Raw genomic sequence first — 18,309 nt, 5'->3', positions numbered from 1 at the left:
AACGGCTTGCAACCTTTTCATGAATACCCCTAATAATTTCCAATGCCCAGTCGAACGCATCTAAGGATACTTGAAATTGGACGTGTTCATCTTTTTAAGACCTTTCCATTCTTCAAGCGATTACAAGAATTTATATTTCTCAAATCTGAAATTAGACGTGTTCATCTTTTTGAGACTTTTCCATTATTCAAGCGATTACATGACTTTATATTTCTCAAATCTGAAATTAGACTTGTTCATCTTTTTGAGACCTTTCCATTATCCAAGCGATTGAAGGAGTTTAATATATTTTTAAATCTGAAATAAAAGCTGCACTTCCAACTACTTAACATTTCTTAATACATTTCTTCCATTCCAAAAACCAATAACTTACATATTTTGTTTCAAATTCATTGTCAATTTTATTGTGTTTACTATTTTTTTGTTCATTTTTTTTAAATTTAATTTTTTTAACAAAAATTATAAATGTAATAAAGAAAACTATACATGTAATAAAAAAATTCAACAAATGCGACCTAATCACTCGCCGCCTTCCTACTCATTTATCTTTTTATTTTTTAGTTAAAATCACTCGGACAAACATTTAAGACAATTCATAAGCAGGGTTCCGCTGCGTTCACCTTTTGTTGTTCTAGTTGGCCAACAGCTTTCAAAGCAGGCTCCTGATGTGTGCGTGTGTGTTGTAAATGACAACAGTCAACAAATGTCATAAAAGCTTAAGCTCTCACTCTACGCTTTCGATTTGAATTTCTTGAATCCTTTGGATTGGACCCTCGAGATAACAACAACAACGAAGAAAACAATTAATCACAATCATCCCATTTCGCCGATATCGTCCATTGAAAAGTCCGTTGTAATTGTGTCAAAAAAGTCATATTTCGATCTTTTAGGCTTTGATCTGTCACAATCGTCGTCATCATCATCGTCGTCATTATTTTTGCTTCTCTTTCCCTTTCCCTCACTTTCACTATCCGAAAAGACTGCATCAACAGTTATATGCATGTAAGCTGGTTTAAGTTCTGCCAACCATGGATGCATAAATATATCCTCAGCTTTTAATCTTTCATCTGGAATACGTCGCAGCAAATTTCGTAATAACCAACGCACTGGTTTGCTTAGTGCTGTCGGTATCTGCACCTGGCAGTGTCGGATAATCGTTATCAGATTGCAACCTCCCTTTTCGTAGAATGGATACTGACCAACGAGCATTGTGTAGAGAATCACACCTAAGGACCACATATCAGCAGGCTTGCCAGCATAGGTGGAATTCGGGCATAAAAGTTCTGGAGCAGTATACAAGGGACATCCAATTTTGTCATAGAGTGTATCATCCTCAGGTTCATCGAGGATCATTGAACCTTCCAGAGATTCATATTGAATTTTTGTTCTGAAAAATTAAAAGAAAAAAATGACATTAGTTACATACGAATATAAAAATAGAATTGGCAACCATGAATGAGTAGGTACAATCTGTCAAAAAAGTTCATAAGTTCTGTCAAGTTACAAAATGTACAAAAATCCGAGTGAAGTGTTGATTGATAATAATTTTGTTCAGTCATTTGTCAGTTTGACATCTGTTAGATGAACAAAATGTCAAACAATGCAATTTTTTCACAGTTTATCATGTCGATTTCTTCCGCAATACATTTTTGTCACACAAAACACAAACTTTTCACAAAGATATCACAACTTTATCTGATGACATTAATTTGTTTAAAGTCGATACACTTCCAAATGGGGCTTTAAAGAGTTTGGTAGGTCAGATTATTGACATTGTGATGACAAAAATGTCATATAACCTAATTCACTCTGACCACAATCAAACAGTGCTATTTTGCATGGCAATGATTTATTGCAGGCAAAAGTAGTGTTGCAAGTCAACGGAAATTCATTGACATTTTTGACCAAAATTTGACACATGACAGGTCAAATGTTGAAATTTCCATTGAAGATCTGTCATTTTTCATGATCTTTTTTTAAATTTTTCATTAAAAAGATTCATAGTTATGATTAAGTGACACTTAATCATTAAAAAAACGAAATACATGCAACCATCAATTTATTGTTTATTTAAATATCCGTTTTGTTGACGTTTCATATTCAAATACATACAAAAACACAAAACGTGAGTATTATTGTCTTTGAAAGTAAAACAACAACAACAATACAGACAAAAAAAAAACTTTGGCATTGAATTCTGAGAGACTGTGCCATTGACATCATAAGTGTAGCAACGTTTAAATAACGAAAAAATAAATCGAACAAAGCAAAATATATACATGTACAAGCTACAATGTCAAATAAGCTTACGAAAAAAAAAAACATAAAACTCACATTTATTTATTACTCAAGGTACATAATATATCTACACGGTAGGTAGATGCCCCTTTTTAAAGATTTGTCAGACTCACTTTGAAAAAATCTTAATTGGGCTGGGTCGATGGTCGCAATATTGCGCCACTAAATTAAAAGTTTAAATATAGACGCCCAATCTGATTTGTTGAGAAAACAAAAAAAAAAACCATTTTCAGAGGAGAGAAATAAATATATCTGTAAAGTCAAAAACGTCAAAATGATGTCACATTTTAAATATTTCCCACATCGAGCAATGAAATTGAAATTGTTGCACTAAATACTTTGATTGTTCTTTGTTTTTTCTACTTACACAAATAATAATACAAAAAAGTGGGTATACACTTTTTGTTAAGATTTCTTAATACTCTTACCCATATTTGACAAAAGCTGTCACTTTATATGTGCCCATTTAAGGTTAAAATCGATTTAACCTCATAGGTATCTTGTTTTGTATGAAATAAGCTAGGTGGCAGTGTAGTAGCGGTATAACAAATCTCAAAGGTTTTGAAATATAATTTCAACGATTTAGATAATTGAGCAACAATAACAACAACAATCACTCACTCTTGCAAGAAATTTTTATATTACTGAACTCTGTGACTCTGTGCTGTCACTCTGACAACATAAATTATAAAATTAAACTGGGCGGCGGCGGCGGTGGTTATGATGGTGACGATATGATATGATGACAGTGATGATGGCATCAATTATAATCGATTGACCCAATGAATTCATTGGGATATGTCATCATTTGAAAAACACGTAGTAGGTACAAAGCCGAATGACAGTAGAGTATACACAATACAAAAAATGACGTATTATACTCGAATCGTGTATCTATGTTTGCCTTTTATGTATGTTTCTTCACCTTCCTCACCTCTCTAACATTGACCCATATTTTATTGAAAAAAAAAAAACGAATGAAAAATTGAACTTAAAAAATCACAAAAAGTGTGATCATTACTCAAGATCAAGAGGCAAACATGGAAATGAAAACAGAACGAAAAGATAAACAACCGCAAAAAGGAGGGCAACAAAAATTGCATCGCAATGCACACTGAACAAAATACAGAAGCTAAGAAGAGGCTGAATATAATTTATTGTATTGTTGTGTATCTGATTTCAATTATTATACCCTCCTTGCCCCGTTTGAAACTACTGTGGAAATGTGTGCCCCTTCACTTTGCACAACATCCAACAGACATTGCCCCACACCATCACCACGAAATGATGGACGAAATCGATATTATGATCCACTCTCAGCTTCCGAAAAGCGATAACCCATAAAAATGTATCTTCTCTTGTTCAGCTACTTCCTCCCCTTCCCATTCCCACACACCATTCTACTGTGATCGATCCTCCAACACATTCTCTCTCATCAAATTTACACACCATCAGTGATTTTATTTGTTCTCTGTCATTCGTTGGGTTTAAAAAAAAAATGTGGCAACCTCGAACTGACCCTGATATACACCTAAATGTGGGTAAAGAAAAATTGCGAAAACACAACCTCGAGTATCTCTCACACACACACATAATTCAATCCATGATACTCGTGTGTACACATATACAAAAACATGATCACTCGGCATCATCACACACCGCTGCGATCATCATAATGTACAGTTGTGCTGGAAACATTGTTGTGCAAATTGATTGCGATACCAACAACTACTGCCACATTAATGCTTGTGTCAAAATTAAAACGAAAGAGAGAGACAGCCAGAGAGAGAGAGAAAGAGAAAAATGTGTGAATTTTGCCGATTTAAATGAGTATTTGTGAGAAATGAAACTTAATGAGCACATTGGCGTGCTTTAATGAATTTTTATTTGGTAAAATTTGGGGGCAGCAATGACTAAATCGTATTTAAATTATATTTTAATTAGTTTATCATTTAAATTATAAATTTTGGATTTTGATAGATCACAGTCATGGCCGAAATAAATATTTTTGTATAAATAATTTATAAAATGAGAGAATATGAGAAAGAGAGAATAATTATAAAGAGATATCTACACAAAAATTATAATAATAGTAAATCGGTGTGTAAATGACCTTAGATTTCCATACACACCGAGTAGATTTTGTGTTTTATTCAATTTTTCGAAATTATTCATCTATTCGGATATTTTTAGGAAACAATTTGTGAAGTAAGCCAAACCACCTTGGTTGTGGATTCATTTCCAAAGGCGTTCGTTATTTGGTGCTTTTAAATGCTTTATAGAATTTCAAATTGAGGGGGATTTGTTGGTCTATTTTCAAAAAGTGAAATAAGTGTTTAGGGGCCGGAGCATGGTAGTTTTTTTGATTATTTTTTTAAAAGATGAAGATGCATTTAAAAAGTTTACATATTTGAACGCTGTCCCGGTATGTTTTAAACCAAACTTAATGTATTGTCATCTTTTTTACTTCGAGAAATTCACTGAACAGATCTCATTCTGTTTAGTTTATTAAAAAAATACACGATGACTCAAAAATCTTGGTTCTGTTGAATTTCGTTAAGAATCAGTTTTTGAGTCATCGAATTATATCAAACAAACACTTGAGCCCTTCCTGTCATTTAACTGGAAATCAGAAAACATTTTTCAAATTTTAGGAAATGGTAACTTTAGGTTATCAAAAATTCACGTTATCATTTATCTCATCGTGAAATATTTTGAATACCTAGAGTTTTTTAGAATAAAAGAATAAAAATTATCGTGTGTAATTTTTTGAGATCTCTAGAATTCCGTTTGACAGATGACAGTAATATGAACTGACCTAACAGCATTATTTGATTTAATGTTCTTCCAACCAAATCCATTTTTTAGCAGTAACAAAAACAGTTGCTTGTGTCTTTGTGATGACGTCAGCTGACGAGTTAACTATCAGCTGACGAAGATAAACATGTTTAACCATAAAGAAATTATTTTGATTTGCGGATTAAATACATTTCCGGATCTCAAAAAAATTGGGCTAAATTTAGTAAATTCAAACATTTTGACAGAAAAATAGAACAATTTCTCTGATTAGTTCTGTTTGTATTTTTAAGATAAGAAAGATGACAGAAATTCTATAGAAATTCAAATTCTATAGAAGAGTGACAGTATTTTTTGCACTGTTTGTTTACTTTATAAAAATTAAAAGTTCTCAAAGTTTTGACAGCAAAACTGAGCGACAGAAAAACAAGAAGAGTCAGAATGAAAACCCTGTCTATTGTTTGATTACAATTTTTTCTAGTTTCTTAATACGAATATTCGCACAACAAACATTCTTCTTTAATCTTTTTCCCAAACAATGAGTAATGGTAATATATTACTCTTTCATACATTGCTTCTTTTGTACCTTTCTTCTTTTTTAACAATCTCACCAACCACGAATCCTATCAAGAAAAACAAAAAAATATGAATAATGGGAAAGTTTTTTGAGAATATGGAAAACTCCAAGCAAAACAAAAGCGAGAAAAGATAGGTACATGCGTGTGTAGTGTGTAAATAATATATGAAAGGGGATTGTTTAGAAATTCACACACAAGACACAAACAGCAGTTAGAAAATTTGTAACATAATTTGCATATCAAAAGGGTTTTTGGTTTGTTGGTTGTTCTTTGGTGAAAGGAATCTAAATTTATTGCGTATTTATTTTCAAGAAATCCCAGATTCCCTGACATGTTTTTTTTTTTTTGTTGAGTTAAAAAAAATACAAGCAGTCGAAGTAAACTACTATAGAAGCACTATAGGCACTATTAATCCACCTACGGCACTGTACTCTGCTCTGCAGTTTACACACCGCTTTGCGTGATCGGTTTTACATTGCACAAGAACAACATATTGCAATGGCAATGACAGCTGCAAAGTTGCGCACCGACAACAAAACAAAAAAAAAGACAAAAAAAAGCAGAAACAGAGGTAAAAAGAAAAAAAAGTTGAGAAAAAGACAAAAACAAAAAGAGAATAAAAAATAAGAATTCTTGTTGCAATGAAGCAATCGGACGTATTTACTAAATGGGCATGATATTGCACCACACCACGGTTACGCTGAGGCTTACGGCAGCAGCACCACATGCTGCTGCTGCAGTCTCAGCGCTAAATAATATGTGTACCCATGTTTGTTGCCCAATTCCTTGAATTTTTTCAAGTTACATGTTGCAACTTTTGTGTTTTATATATTTTTTCGGTGATAGAGTTTTTATTGCAAAATTTCGAACTTTTGACAGATTTACTTAATCAAACAGATGCAATCAATTTGTTTGATTTGAGAAAGAGAAAGAATAAATACAAAAAAAAACACCTACCTCTCTTCGTCAATGAAATAAAACCGTTTCAGTTTTAAATCTCTCAAAATAATCCCATTGCGATGACACACCTGTACAGTCTGACATATTTGATGGAATAACGATCGAGCTTCTGTTTCGCCAAGTCGCCGCTTATTACGTATGTATGTGTGTAAATCCTCGTAAATTTCAGCACCTTGCTGGACAATTGCGTAGGTGCGATTTCTTGACATCGGTATGACATCGCGAACAGATCGTACCAATTGATGTTCATAAATGCTACTAACACAGTTGTCATGTTTCAAATTGAAATATGCCATTTGAACTTTGTACAGCGGTTCGTTGATAATTTTGCAAAGATATTGTTCTCCATTGTAAATGTCAACGCATTTTAAATTTGAACTTGACAGATCTACAAAATGTTTGTAACTAGACTTTGAATCGGTGGGAACAGGTGTACGTTCGGTTGTCAGAAGATAGCGATCCTTGAGAAGTTTCAAACTTCCGGGTTCGGAGCGTATGTGCAGAGAGCGAATATCACAGCCACCGGGGGAGTATATTTTTTTATTACGTGTCAAAGCATCCAGAATGTATTTCTTTGGTGTTGTTAGATTGAGTGGTGTATTTGAGGTGACAGATGGAGAATTGACATTTGGTGTCACTTCGTTAGGCGATGTTACACTGGAATCAGGAACGACTGATATGCATTTGTTGCTATCAGGTGTAGAGTCGGTGGTATATCCGTTTGAGGTGGGAGTTGCAGTAGTAGTATCCATTTTTGTTTTTTTGTTTTGTTTTTGTTTTTAATAATAAATAGGTTTGTTTGTTTAAATTGCACAGCACTGTTTGTTTTCTTAGTTAAAATCTATTTTGATTGATTTAGTTCACTCTTTTTATTTTTTTGGAATAAAATTTATAATTTTATATTTTTCATGGGGAACGATGGGTTCATTTTTTGAGAAAAAATTAAATTAAAAAAATCGATGACGAAAGAAAAAAATAACGACGCAAATAAATTATAAAAACGAAATTAAAAAAAGGGAGAAAAAATAAAACTTAATAATTATAACAAAGCGAAATTAATCGGAAGCAACATTTATCACAGTTCACAGAACGGACACGTCCACGTTGGTTGCTTCGACGTATTCAACTGATGTTTCGTTTCGAACGAAATTTGAAATTTCAACTTTATCCGCTGTGGTGCTTGTGTATCGACTTGTGTGTCGCTCTGTTGGCGTGTTGTGTGAAATTTTCTGTTTTATTTTTTTCAAATTAAAACGATGACGATGCCATGACGATGCCATCATAATGATGCGGGTATAAAAGATACAAATTAAAAGAAACACAAAAACTAATGAGAAGGATAGAGATAGTTATATACTGTTTGATTTTTGAAACAATTAAACGCAACATGATCGGCAGGTTTGTTAGCAACATTTAGTAGCTAGCAACATTTTTTTTTAATTGCTTTATCTTGTGTATGCAACATGTACGTCTTTTTTTAAATTTTATTTATGTGTGTACACATTGAATAGAAGAAAATTGAAAAAGAGCGAAGCACATGCATCAAAAATATTAAATTTTTTTTTCTATAGATAGATAGATAAGTCAAAAGGTGTGCTAGAGAGAGAGAGAGAATACACACAGAAAATTATGAAGGAGTAAAGAAATTTGATATCACATTTTAGAAAATTGTTTATTTGAGAAAATTGCTGCATGTCATTTTGATGATATGGTATATTTTGACATTAAATGCGTAGGTTCTTTGTTTGATTTGACAGATAGAGTAGGTTAAAAATGGTGAAATGCAATGGAAAGGGGTTAATCATTCAAGTGAATGATATTTATATAATCTCTGGTTTGGTCTGGATTATTTGTTATGGATTTTCTGCTTTGTTTTGGAATTTCACAACTTTATGCAAAATAAAAAATGAGTTCTCCTATTAAACGTTTAAAAAAGTCATACGAGCTTTTTTGTTGAATAAACATTTATTTCACCTTCAAAATGAGTAGAGGTTATCAAAATGAAGGACAGCTGTTTTAATTGCATTTTATAACAAAAATAATGATAACTTTCATTCCACGAATATTCGTCAATAGAATCCTAACCAAGTTAGAACATGAAATATAATTTTGTGTTTGACTTGTGGTTACTATGAAGTTCATTATTGAGATACGTGATGAGTTGACTCAGTAAACATTTTTTTTATTGAAACTACTTGTTGTGGCATGATTCTAGGAGCACTGAAAGTTTCATTAATCATTGGAAGGAAATTATTAAAGACAATGAAATCGAGTTTTTTTTGGTTTTTGTGAAATGTTTAGAAGATGGGTTGATGTGAATGTGGTCTTGTACATCATGCTTAGCCGGCAAATGATTGAACATAGACTCTAACGGCCATATTATTCACTAGTTTAAAAAATACATCTGGATGTAAAATTGTCAAAAGTCAAAAATAAGTTCTCCCTATTTTAACTATGAAAATAGTTAAAAAAGACTATTTTTTCTCTGTGTGATAGTGAATATTACGGATTTGGATTTATTTTTGGCATTTCAATTTCTTTACATCCAGATGTATTTTTTAAACTAGTGAATAATATGGCCGTAAGCTATTAAGCTGGTTCCAGATTAAAAATAGTTGAGTTATCTCTGGGTTATCTTGAATGTTCATTAAAACACTGAGTAGTTCTATTTAATGAGGAAATAACTATTAAGTTGAATTTTTGAGCTCAGCTCTTTTTAAAAAAAAACCTTGTGTATCAATTTTTACACATTATAATCGTATTACACCTTTTTTTAAAATGCAATGAGTATAAGGGAGAAAAAAGATGAGAAAGAAAACCGGTTTATGAATTTTCGAGAATTTCTTTTGAAATAAATGTACCTTCGTGATTATGTAATTGCACTGCGTTTTATTTGTGTTGTCTCAGGTAAAATATCAATAAACATTCAAAACCATACGAAAACAAGACACTTGAATATAAAAACTGTCACGCTTATGAAAAATAGTAAACGTTACAGAGCACGTGCCATATCGGATGATTTTCCAAGAACAATTTAATTGAAAGCAATTAAGTATCAGGTAGCTGAAGTAATCAATAATATTCAATTTTACAAATAAAACTCATAAAACTCGAAGGAACTAGGTACCTGTTGTCATTTTGATATGTATAATGCGTTACGCAGAAGGTGCGAACTGCGAATTGCGCATGCAAATGTTTTTTTTATTGTGATTTGTAGAAGAAGTGACGAATTATCTAAGTGAATATGTAATTAGGACACATTCTATAAACTTGACAAGAAAAAGTTCATAAGAGTAAGAATCAAATGTCACTGATATAAAGAATATAAATTTGTTAAAGTTTCCATAAGTTTTGTAGATATTGCACATTTAGTGCAAGGAACCAAAAAACGTATCAAAAGTGCCTCACTTTTTTGTTTGCCTCAAATGTCAATGACATGTCAAAATTTGCGACTGTTGAACAGACGACAGTGCATTGTCAGTATTTCGCAACTGATGAGCTTTTTTTCATCACTCAGTGCAATGTTTGTATGGAATAAGGTTACATTTTGAAATAAATGCAATCAAAATTTCACAACAAAGCCTAGAAATCTATAAATAATTTCCTTTCTTCTTTTACATTTGATGAATTTCCTTATTAAAGTAATTTAAATGTGCTCATTCATTTTCCCAAAATCCGAACTTTTTCCTATATTTCTTCTATACAACAAAATAATCTTTTCTTCTTCTTTTTCTTTCAAAAAGAAGCAATAACAAACGGGGCAGGTAGCCAGCCCAGTGTCAGTGTGTGCAGTGTAATGCACAACAAAAACACATGCAGCACCTATCAATTCCTTTATTTTTGTATAGAAAAATGTGCATCTTCTCGATCGATCTTGCATTGCACAGAGCGCAGATGGCTCTTTAAAGGTGAAATTAATGCGGTAGCAGGTAGCGACAACTGATATTGATTCATGATGGTGGTGGAAAATAAAACAAACCAACAAATCGATGTATGTATCTGCAACAAAATTTTCATGAAATTGAAGAAAACTATGTTTTGATATTTTAAAAAGGATGTGTGTCTTATAAACCTTATTAGGCTTGGGTTTTAGCATTTTTTTTTTCTATAAAGCTAAAGTGATCTTATACCCAAGCTACCTTTAAATGCCATGTGGAGGTGTTGGCAGTTATATTCTCATGAATTTAAAATCGTTCTTTTTTGAAGAACAAAGGACGCATGGTAAAAATTGATAAAATTCTGCGATCGCATATTTGGCAAATGACTAGACTGATATCCAACCAATAGCAATAACGACTTGATGTTTTCCACATAGTCAACCCCCAGACAGAAATCGGTATACGTGATCGTATAGGGATTTTGTTGCGATTGGAATTTGACGTTTTGTTTTATTTTATTTAATGGACTCACTTTTCGTTTATAGAGTCTCGTGTGCGCAACGCACTTTTGTGACAAGTGGAAATATCCATTTTCGGAGCGGAACCTTATTTTTAAATTTAATTAAAAAAAATTGGAAATTGACGTGAGTGCGCAGTGTGCACTGTCTGTCAGACATTTGCATATGCATGGAGTAGGAAATTAACTGCATACCTAAACGAATTGAGAAGAAGTATATTCTGGGTTGGGCACAGGAAAATGTAGATATATATTTTGCTTTTTATGGGGTGTCGTTTATATTATTGGTGCGTTATGGGTGCATGATCTTTATGAATATTGAATGATTTTGTTTTGTGGACCATGGAATTTTCTTTGTTGTTTTTTAATTGCGTGGGTAGGTAAAAGTAATACAGGATGTAAATAGACAAAGAAGTTAAATTAAAACGTCACACGACAGTGCTTTAAGTACCAGCCATATAATCGTCATTATAGGAGCATTAACACAAAATTTGTGGTACGTAAGTGGCTTTATTATTCCCCAACAGAGAGCAAAATTTAATAATCCCCATGCTACGAATGCCCTCCAGAAGACAGTTAAGTTGCGACAATTGAGCCGTTTACATACATTTTACTTCAATGCTAGGTTTTGACGTTTCTTCATCTGTTTCCACCTTAAAAAAAAAAAAGACGGGGTTCAAATACACAGTACACATAATAAGGTAATATATTCCGAAAAATGTCAAAATTTGTTTGTCAAAAAATGGGCACCAATCTGTCAGGCCGGCCTTTAATTTTTATATTTCAATCGCAGTAAACAGGAAATTTGTTTTTGTTTTAATTTATAAAATGTCATTTGAAAAAATTAAAAATAGAAAAATAACAAATTTTCTGCGTGTTTCGTCTCCGAAAATAGTAAATAACTGTTAAAAAATTAGCTGTGTTCGTGGTTTTTCGGTTTTTGTGCGTTTTTCGTCGGTAATTTAAACAATTAAGAATTACGGTAGTTGACATTGGTCGCCAAATTGTCATGTTTTGACAATTTGGCGACCAATGTCAGTTCGGAATATATTACCTTTTTATGTGTACTGTGGTTCAAATAAGCCTCATCTCGACGACTCTTTTTAAAGTTTCTGTCTTCTTTCTCACTTGCACTGCATGATGAGAAAGAGATAGCCAGGAATTTTCAAACTCATTTTAAATTAACAGAGTGGGACAATTTGAACACCGTCCATTAGTGTTAAAACTACAAAGGGATTGGCTGCGTTCAAGAGTCAAGACAATCCAGAATTCACCTTAACTCAGGTTTAAAATTTTTAAAAAGGGTCTTATTGGCTGGGTGTCATAAAAACCATGGAGCAATCTTAGTTTTTTGACAACAGACCAATAAGATGCATTCTATTAGACATCTTTCAATTTCACAAGAATATTAAAAGTGCAAGCATATCCAATAAATATTTTGTATTGAAGTTCTTTAGTCAATGCGTATGACATTTCGTTTCGTGAGAATTTATAACTATCAATTTTCACATTGCCTTTGAAGTACTTACAAGGGGAGTCCTAAAGTATACAAATTGCTCCTAAGTTCTTCGTCAAATTATACTTTTTTAACATTTTAATGGAAATGAGTGTGATTTTAAGATTTAAGTTCAAGTGTCAAATAAAATCCGTACACATTAACCATTTTCATTTTCCTACTCTCAAATGTCAATAAAACCGTAAAATTGAAACCTCTGTTCTATAAAATCAACCTTCATACGTTACAAATTAACTGTCAAAAATCGAACTGTCATTTCGCAATATTGTGACATTGTGCATTTGCTTCAACCTCACTTAACCTTCCCAAAATAAAAAAAACTCTTTTAATTATTTAAAAAAAAAAAAAAAAACTTGAATTAAAATTAAATCGTGTGCCCAAAATTTAATCTCAAGCTCAAACAATATAATTTAGAGGAGGGCATACACCGGCGCAGTCATTGTCAAGAGTGTATACTCTGTATACTACCAACAATATAAACCTTTGACCAGAGGGAGAGGAAATTCAAAATGTAGTATATTTTGCATTTGTTGTCGTTGTTATTTTTATAAGTCGTCAGTCAACCAAAAAAACTAACTTAACCTCGTCTCACGGTCAGTCGAAGTCATTTATATTTACATTAAACTTGCGAAAGCATCAAAATATTATAAAAAATGAATTAATCAAAAAAGCCAGTCTAATAAAAAAATTATGTTCATTTTTTCGCAAAGTTGCGTTGTAAATTATATTCAAGTAGCGTATGAAACGTCACCTCACACCAGAGAGTTTATAGTGTGGGCGTGCAGTAAATCGTGAAAAAAGTTGTCAAACACCGCCACCATAATCGTTGACTGCTAAGGCGAAGGTTTTCACCAAGGTCGATGATCTATTACAACAGAGACACACTGAACGAATGAACATGAACACAATTTCCCCACTGATCGACATTACTAATGAGGTGAGTCGTCGTATAGTGTGACTATAGGAGTCTTATAGGAGTGACTTTCATCACACTGCGTTGTGGTATAATTTCACTGTGTGTTGAAATGTTGAATGAATTAAAATGCTCATCGAAGAAAGTTGTTAATGTCTCTTCCTCTTCCCCATATCTAATGCATTCAGTACACACTGACAGAAAGTGTTGCCGAACCCGGTAATTGTCAGATAAAACTCCTATAACGATGCACTTCTTCACCGACATTACTAACTAATTTTATAGCTGTATGTCAACTAACTCACTAAGTCTTGAGACTTGAGAGCTCAAACCCTCATCAGTTCAGCCAAGTTATCTAACAAAACACAATAGCGGTTACTTGGTAAACAAAGCAAACAAAAAAAAAAAAATCATTCCTCTTGATGAATGAATGAGGAGAGTTCCGAGAGACGTTTGAGTGGAATTTCTAATTATTTCATGGCTCTTTTACGAGGTCAGTGTACCTCTGCGATGTGGTTCAGTTCGCGTATATGAAAGTTTTAAGTTGCACACTCTAGCGCTGTTTGCTGGTTCCGCATTTACACTTCTTTGCATGAGTAATTTCTCGAAGAAGAAAGTTGAACGAGGTAAAAATGTGATTTTAAATGGTGAATATGTTGATAATGGTGGGCATAAAAAGTGGGGTAACTTTTACTCTAGCCTTAGCAACTTTCCAAATTATCAACATCATTCAAACTATAAGTTCGTTGGCCTCTGATGGTTTAGGTACCGTGGTTGTTAGCTCTGTGTTGCTGAAAGTTGTTGCCGTTTATGTGTTGCGACTTGTGAATTGTGATCAAGCGATGAGGAAGTATTATTTTGATGAAAGTTGCAGAAAGGTGAATGAACCGCTGCAAAGCCAGCCAATAGCGGTGGTGGTGGTGAACTGGCTGTCGTGATGGTTCATTTTTGTGATATAATCTTGTGGATTTGAAGTAAAAAAAATATTTTGTAAGAGGCTAGCAAACTGTTGAATGTAATTGCAGACTAATTTTATAACTTTCACCGATTTGAATTGGGAAATTTAATTTTTAATATTTCTTAAGTCGTTGAAGAAAGCTACTTAGCTTATTTCTAATACAAAGATAACAGGTTTAAATGATAGATAGGGCACATGAATGTAACTTAATTTAATCTTTTTTTCTGAGAAGCTTATCGAATCAAATTTCTTTCGGATATAAAAGGACCTGATTAGAAACTGTCAGCATGATTAATTCGTTTAAAAGAGACCCTTTTCAAATGATATATCCTTTTAAACCACTAAACGACTGAAAAAAAAACACATATTCCGCACTAAAAATATGATAAGTGGTTCACACCCTTCAACTATCTGACAATTTTTAAGAAAGGAAAAAAAAACGTCCTCTTCATATCCTTTTAATTGACAAACTTAAGAAGAAAAAAAAAAAACTGAGTCGCGAAGACACATTTTCCTTCTAAATCTCGTTTTTTTCTTACTTTTGTGATAAAGGATAATTTTGTCTAGTTTTTCCGTTTTTTCTTAGGACTTTTCACAAAAGCAACAAAAAAAAGAGGATATCCTGCCATTTTCAAAAGAAATACTCATTTTGATAATAGAAATAAAAAGGGTACTCAAGACTTTTCCTATCCCATATTGATCTTTAAGTGCAATCATTTGGTACCTATAAAGAAATTCGAGGAAAATATTGTTGTTGTTGTTTTTTTTGGAAGAACTAAGGGTGCATTCACCCTTGAAGATTATTTTTATGCACAGGGAATTCCTTCAAAAGGGTGTTCATAATGAATGAACAAATATTAAAGGAACGAAAGAAACAAACAAACAAAAAAATAGTTCAGAGGGCAATTTTTAAGGGCGTCAGAAAGAAAGAACTGCGCTTACTTTATTTATGCACTTGATGTAATGATCACGTGAATAAAAATGTTCTATATTGCGTCGTAGTTGCAAATTTGTTATTTTCTTTTATAGTGAGTTGATAAGTTGTAGAAGATAAGATATGCGCTCTCAAAAAAAACTCTTTGTTGAACTAGAATTCTCTGATTTCATCGAAGACTCATCAGGCAAATAAAGCGCTTGGGGGATGAAAGTTGTAAAAGACAATTATTGAGAGAAATTGTCATTATTAGACGCATTCCACAAACCAAAACGAGTATTAAAACTAAAAGCCTGTTTTCAGTAGAGCCCAAATGAGATACATAGTTACGCAAATTATCTCATTTCAAATGTCAAATTCTATAGAAACAAAAATTGAATTTGAAATCTGAACTGACCTCATTTGCGAAATTATCTCATTTAGGTTCTAGTGAAAACAGGCTATAAGCCCGGTCCTGCAAGAACCAGATCTTCAAAATGAGCAAACACATTTGTAACGGAAAAAACCATTCTTTCCGACTTTCAGCCATTGCAAAAGTATTGACGAGGCTAAAACTTTTGCAATGGCCAATTTTAGTGTTTTTACCTGTTTTCTTGTTTTCAGTCGGTTGTCAACCGATTTTTATAAGAAGACCCTCGTTGAGTTTGTTTATAAATAATATTAAAAATAACATTTTTCAGTCCAAGTATATGTCCAAAATGGATGTCTAAGTAAAAACATTTTGAACATTCTTAAACTTATGAAGTCAAGTTTTGTCTGTCTATTCAAAAGGCTAAACCACACCGGAGGGTATAGGCGGTAGCTTTACTTGTATGAACAAAATTCCAAACATTTTAATACAAATATCGTTACCGCTACCCGTACCGCTACCGCATCCCCTTGTGGCCAAGCCTTAAACCATAATGTTTTAGGTATACATCCCCAACAAACATTATCCCTTCTATAAAGCTTTACAGGAGCTACATAAACACCTGAAAAACTTTATAGGAGCAAATTTGTTAGTCGGGTCACTAATATCTTCTTAGCAAATTTCCAAAAAATAAAAATATCACTTCCCTATGTTAAACAAGCCCTATAAAACTTACTATACAGGGTGTCCCAAAAGTAATGGATCAAACGAAATATGCTGATAGGCCAACTTAAGGGCTCTCAGAATTTGGTAACTTGTTCATCCCAAATCCTTACGGTTTTCGATTTAATGCAGTTTTTGTGAAATTTCGAAAAATGCCGACCTTGCATCAGTATTTTGCTTCCTCCGCTCATAATTGATTTTTGTATTTTACAATTCTTCCACTAAAACATTGCCCAATAATAGGAAATTATTAATTAGTCAAAATATTTTCTACTTCATACGTCATTTTGCTGCAAATTAATTAACAGTTCCATGTTTTATAAAAACTCAATTTCTTACTTTTATTTCAGAGCAGCATCCCGAAAAAAATTTGTATGGTATGATACCGGTTTATTATTTTGAAAACTTTTCGTGTTATTGCGGTTTTCAAAAATGTATAAAAGTTTCCAAAGTTGAAATTAGAACGAAAGATATTACAATTTGAATGCAAAAAAACAGAGCGTTTCAGAGCAAAATAACAAACAAAAATAGAGGCTTTTATGCAAAAAGAAATAAACAAACAACAGTCGAACAAATTTGTTTATTTTTCTTTGTTATTTTTCTCTGAAAAGCCCTGTTTTTTTGCATTCAAATTGTAATATCTTTCGTTCTAATTTCAACTTTGGAAACTTTTATACATTTTTGAAAACCGCAATAACACGAAAAGTTTTCAAAATAATAAACCGGTATCATACCATACAAATTTTTTTCGGGATGCTGCTCTGAAATAAAAGTAAGAAATTGAGTTTTTATAAAACATGGAATTGTTAATTAATTTGCAGCAAAATGGCGTATGAAATAGAAAATATTTTGACTAATTAATAATTTCCTATTATTGGGCAATGTTTTAGTGGAAGAATTGTAAAAAACAAAAATCAATTATGAGCGGAGGAAGCAAAATACTGATGCAAAGTCGGCATTTTTCGAAATTTCACAAAAACTGCATTAAATCGAAAACCGTAAGGATTTGGGATGAACAAGTTACCAAATTCTGAGAGCCCTTAAGTTGGCCTATCAGCATATTTCGTTTGATCCATTACTTTTGGGACACCCTGTATATATTACTAGAAATGTACTTTTTTAAAATATTTTTTTTGTGAAAATATTTCACAGTGTTATTGACGGTATTTTGTCATTAAAGGGTTTTTCTGCTACATTTTTCTCGTAAGTCACTCAAGAAATTAAATTTTCGTTAAACCCATTTTTGGATTTAAGAAGATATAGCATTCGCACTTTTATTTAAACTAAACACAAATTAGTTTCACCTTTTACAAATATATTTCACCTTTTAGCAAATATATTTCACCTTTTAGCAAATATAATTAAACTAAAAGCAATCATAATTAAACTAAAGCAAACTATTTAAACTTTTCGCAAATCTATTAAACCTAAACGCAAAATGATTTAACCTTTTTTAGAAAAGGCTTTTGATATCGTGCTATGAAGAAGGGATAAGAATTTAGAAGGTGAAATAAGTTTGTGTTTTGGTTAAATAGAATTGCTAAAAGTTTAAATAGTTTGCTTTAGTTTAATTATAATTGCTTTTAGTTTAATTATATTTGCTAAAAGGTGAAATATATTTGCTAAAAGGTGAAATATATTTGTGAAAAGGTTAAATAATTTGTGTTTAGTTTAAATAAAAGTGCGAATGCTATATTAATTTTTTTTTTTTAAATGGGTCAATACATTTTTTGGAATTTTTTTATATGCTTTTTATAAGTCTCCGTTTTTGAAACATGCGGAAACAGTTTATTCACCATTAAAATTTTAATTTTATTTACTATTCAAATTTTAAAGCAAACACCCTTTGTTGAAATACAAATGACAAAGAGGAAATTTGTATGAATACA

General features: G+C 32.2%; 1 protein-coding gene across 1 annotated transcript; it reads right to left on the bottom strand.

Moving 5' to 3' along the window:
• Positions 1-376: 376 nt before the first annotated feature.
• On the bottom strand, positions 377-7,833 carry LOC129918489 (tribbles). Its single transcript, XM_055999074.1, has 2 exons — positions 6,630-7,833; positions 377-1,387 (listed from the first exon to the last, which is right to left on the bottom strand). The coding sequence occupies exons 1-2, from the start codon at positions 7,382-7,384 to the stop codon at positions 814-816; spliced, it is 1,329 nt and encodes a 442-aa protein (XP_055855049.1). The 5' UTR covers positions 7,385-7,833; the 3' UTR covers positions 377-813.
• Positions 7,834-18,309: the final 10,476 nt, after the last annotated feature.

Source organism: Episyrphus balteatus, chromosome 4 (genome assembly GCF_945859705.1).
Source record: "Episyrphus balteatus chromosome 4, idEpiBalt1.1, whole genome shotgun sequence".
In the NCBI taxonomy this organism is placed as follows: Eukaryota; Metazoa; Arthropoda; class Insecta; order Diptera; family Syrphidae; genus Episyrphus; species Episyrphus balteatus.
The sequence above is the reverse complement of the archived record's forward strand: the minus strand, read 5'-3'. Positions and strand labels throughout refer to the sequence as shown.

Excerpts from the sequence above, each read along its gene's own strand:
- LOC129918489 (XM_055999074.1), bottom strand. The coding sequence starts at position 7,384 with ATGGATACTACTACTGCAACTCCCACCTCAAACGGATATACCACCGAC. Across the intron at positions 1,388-6,629 it reads TATTTCATTGACGAAGAGAG|AACAAAAATTCAATATGAAT; the intron begins GTAGGTGTTTTT and ends TTAATTTTTCAG.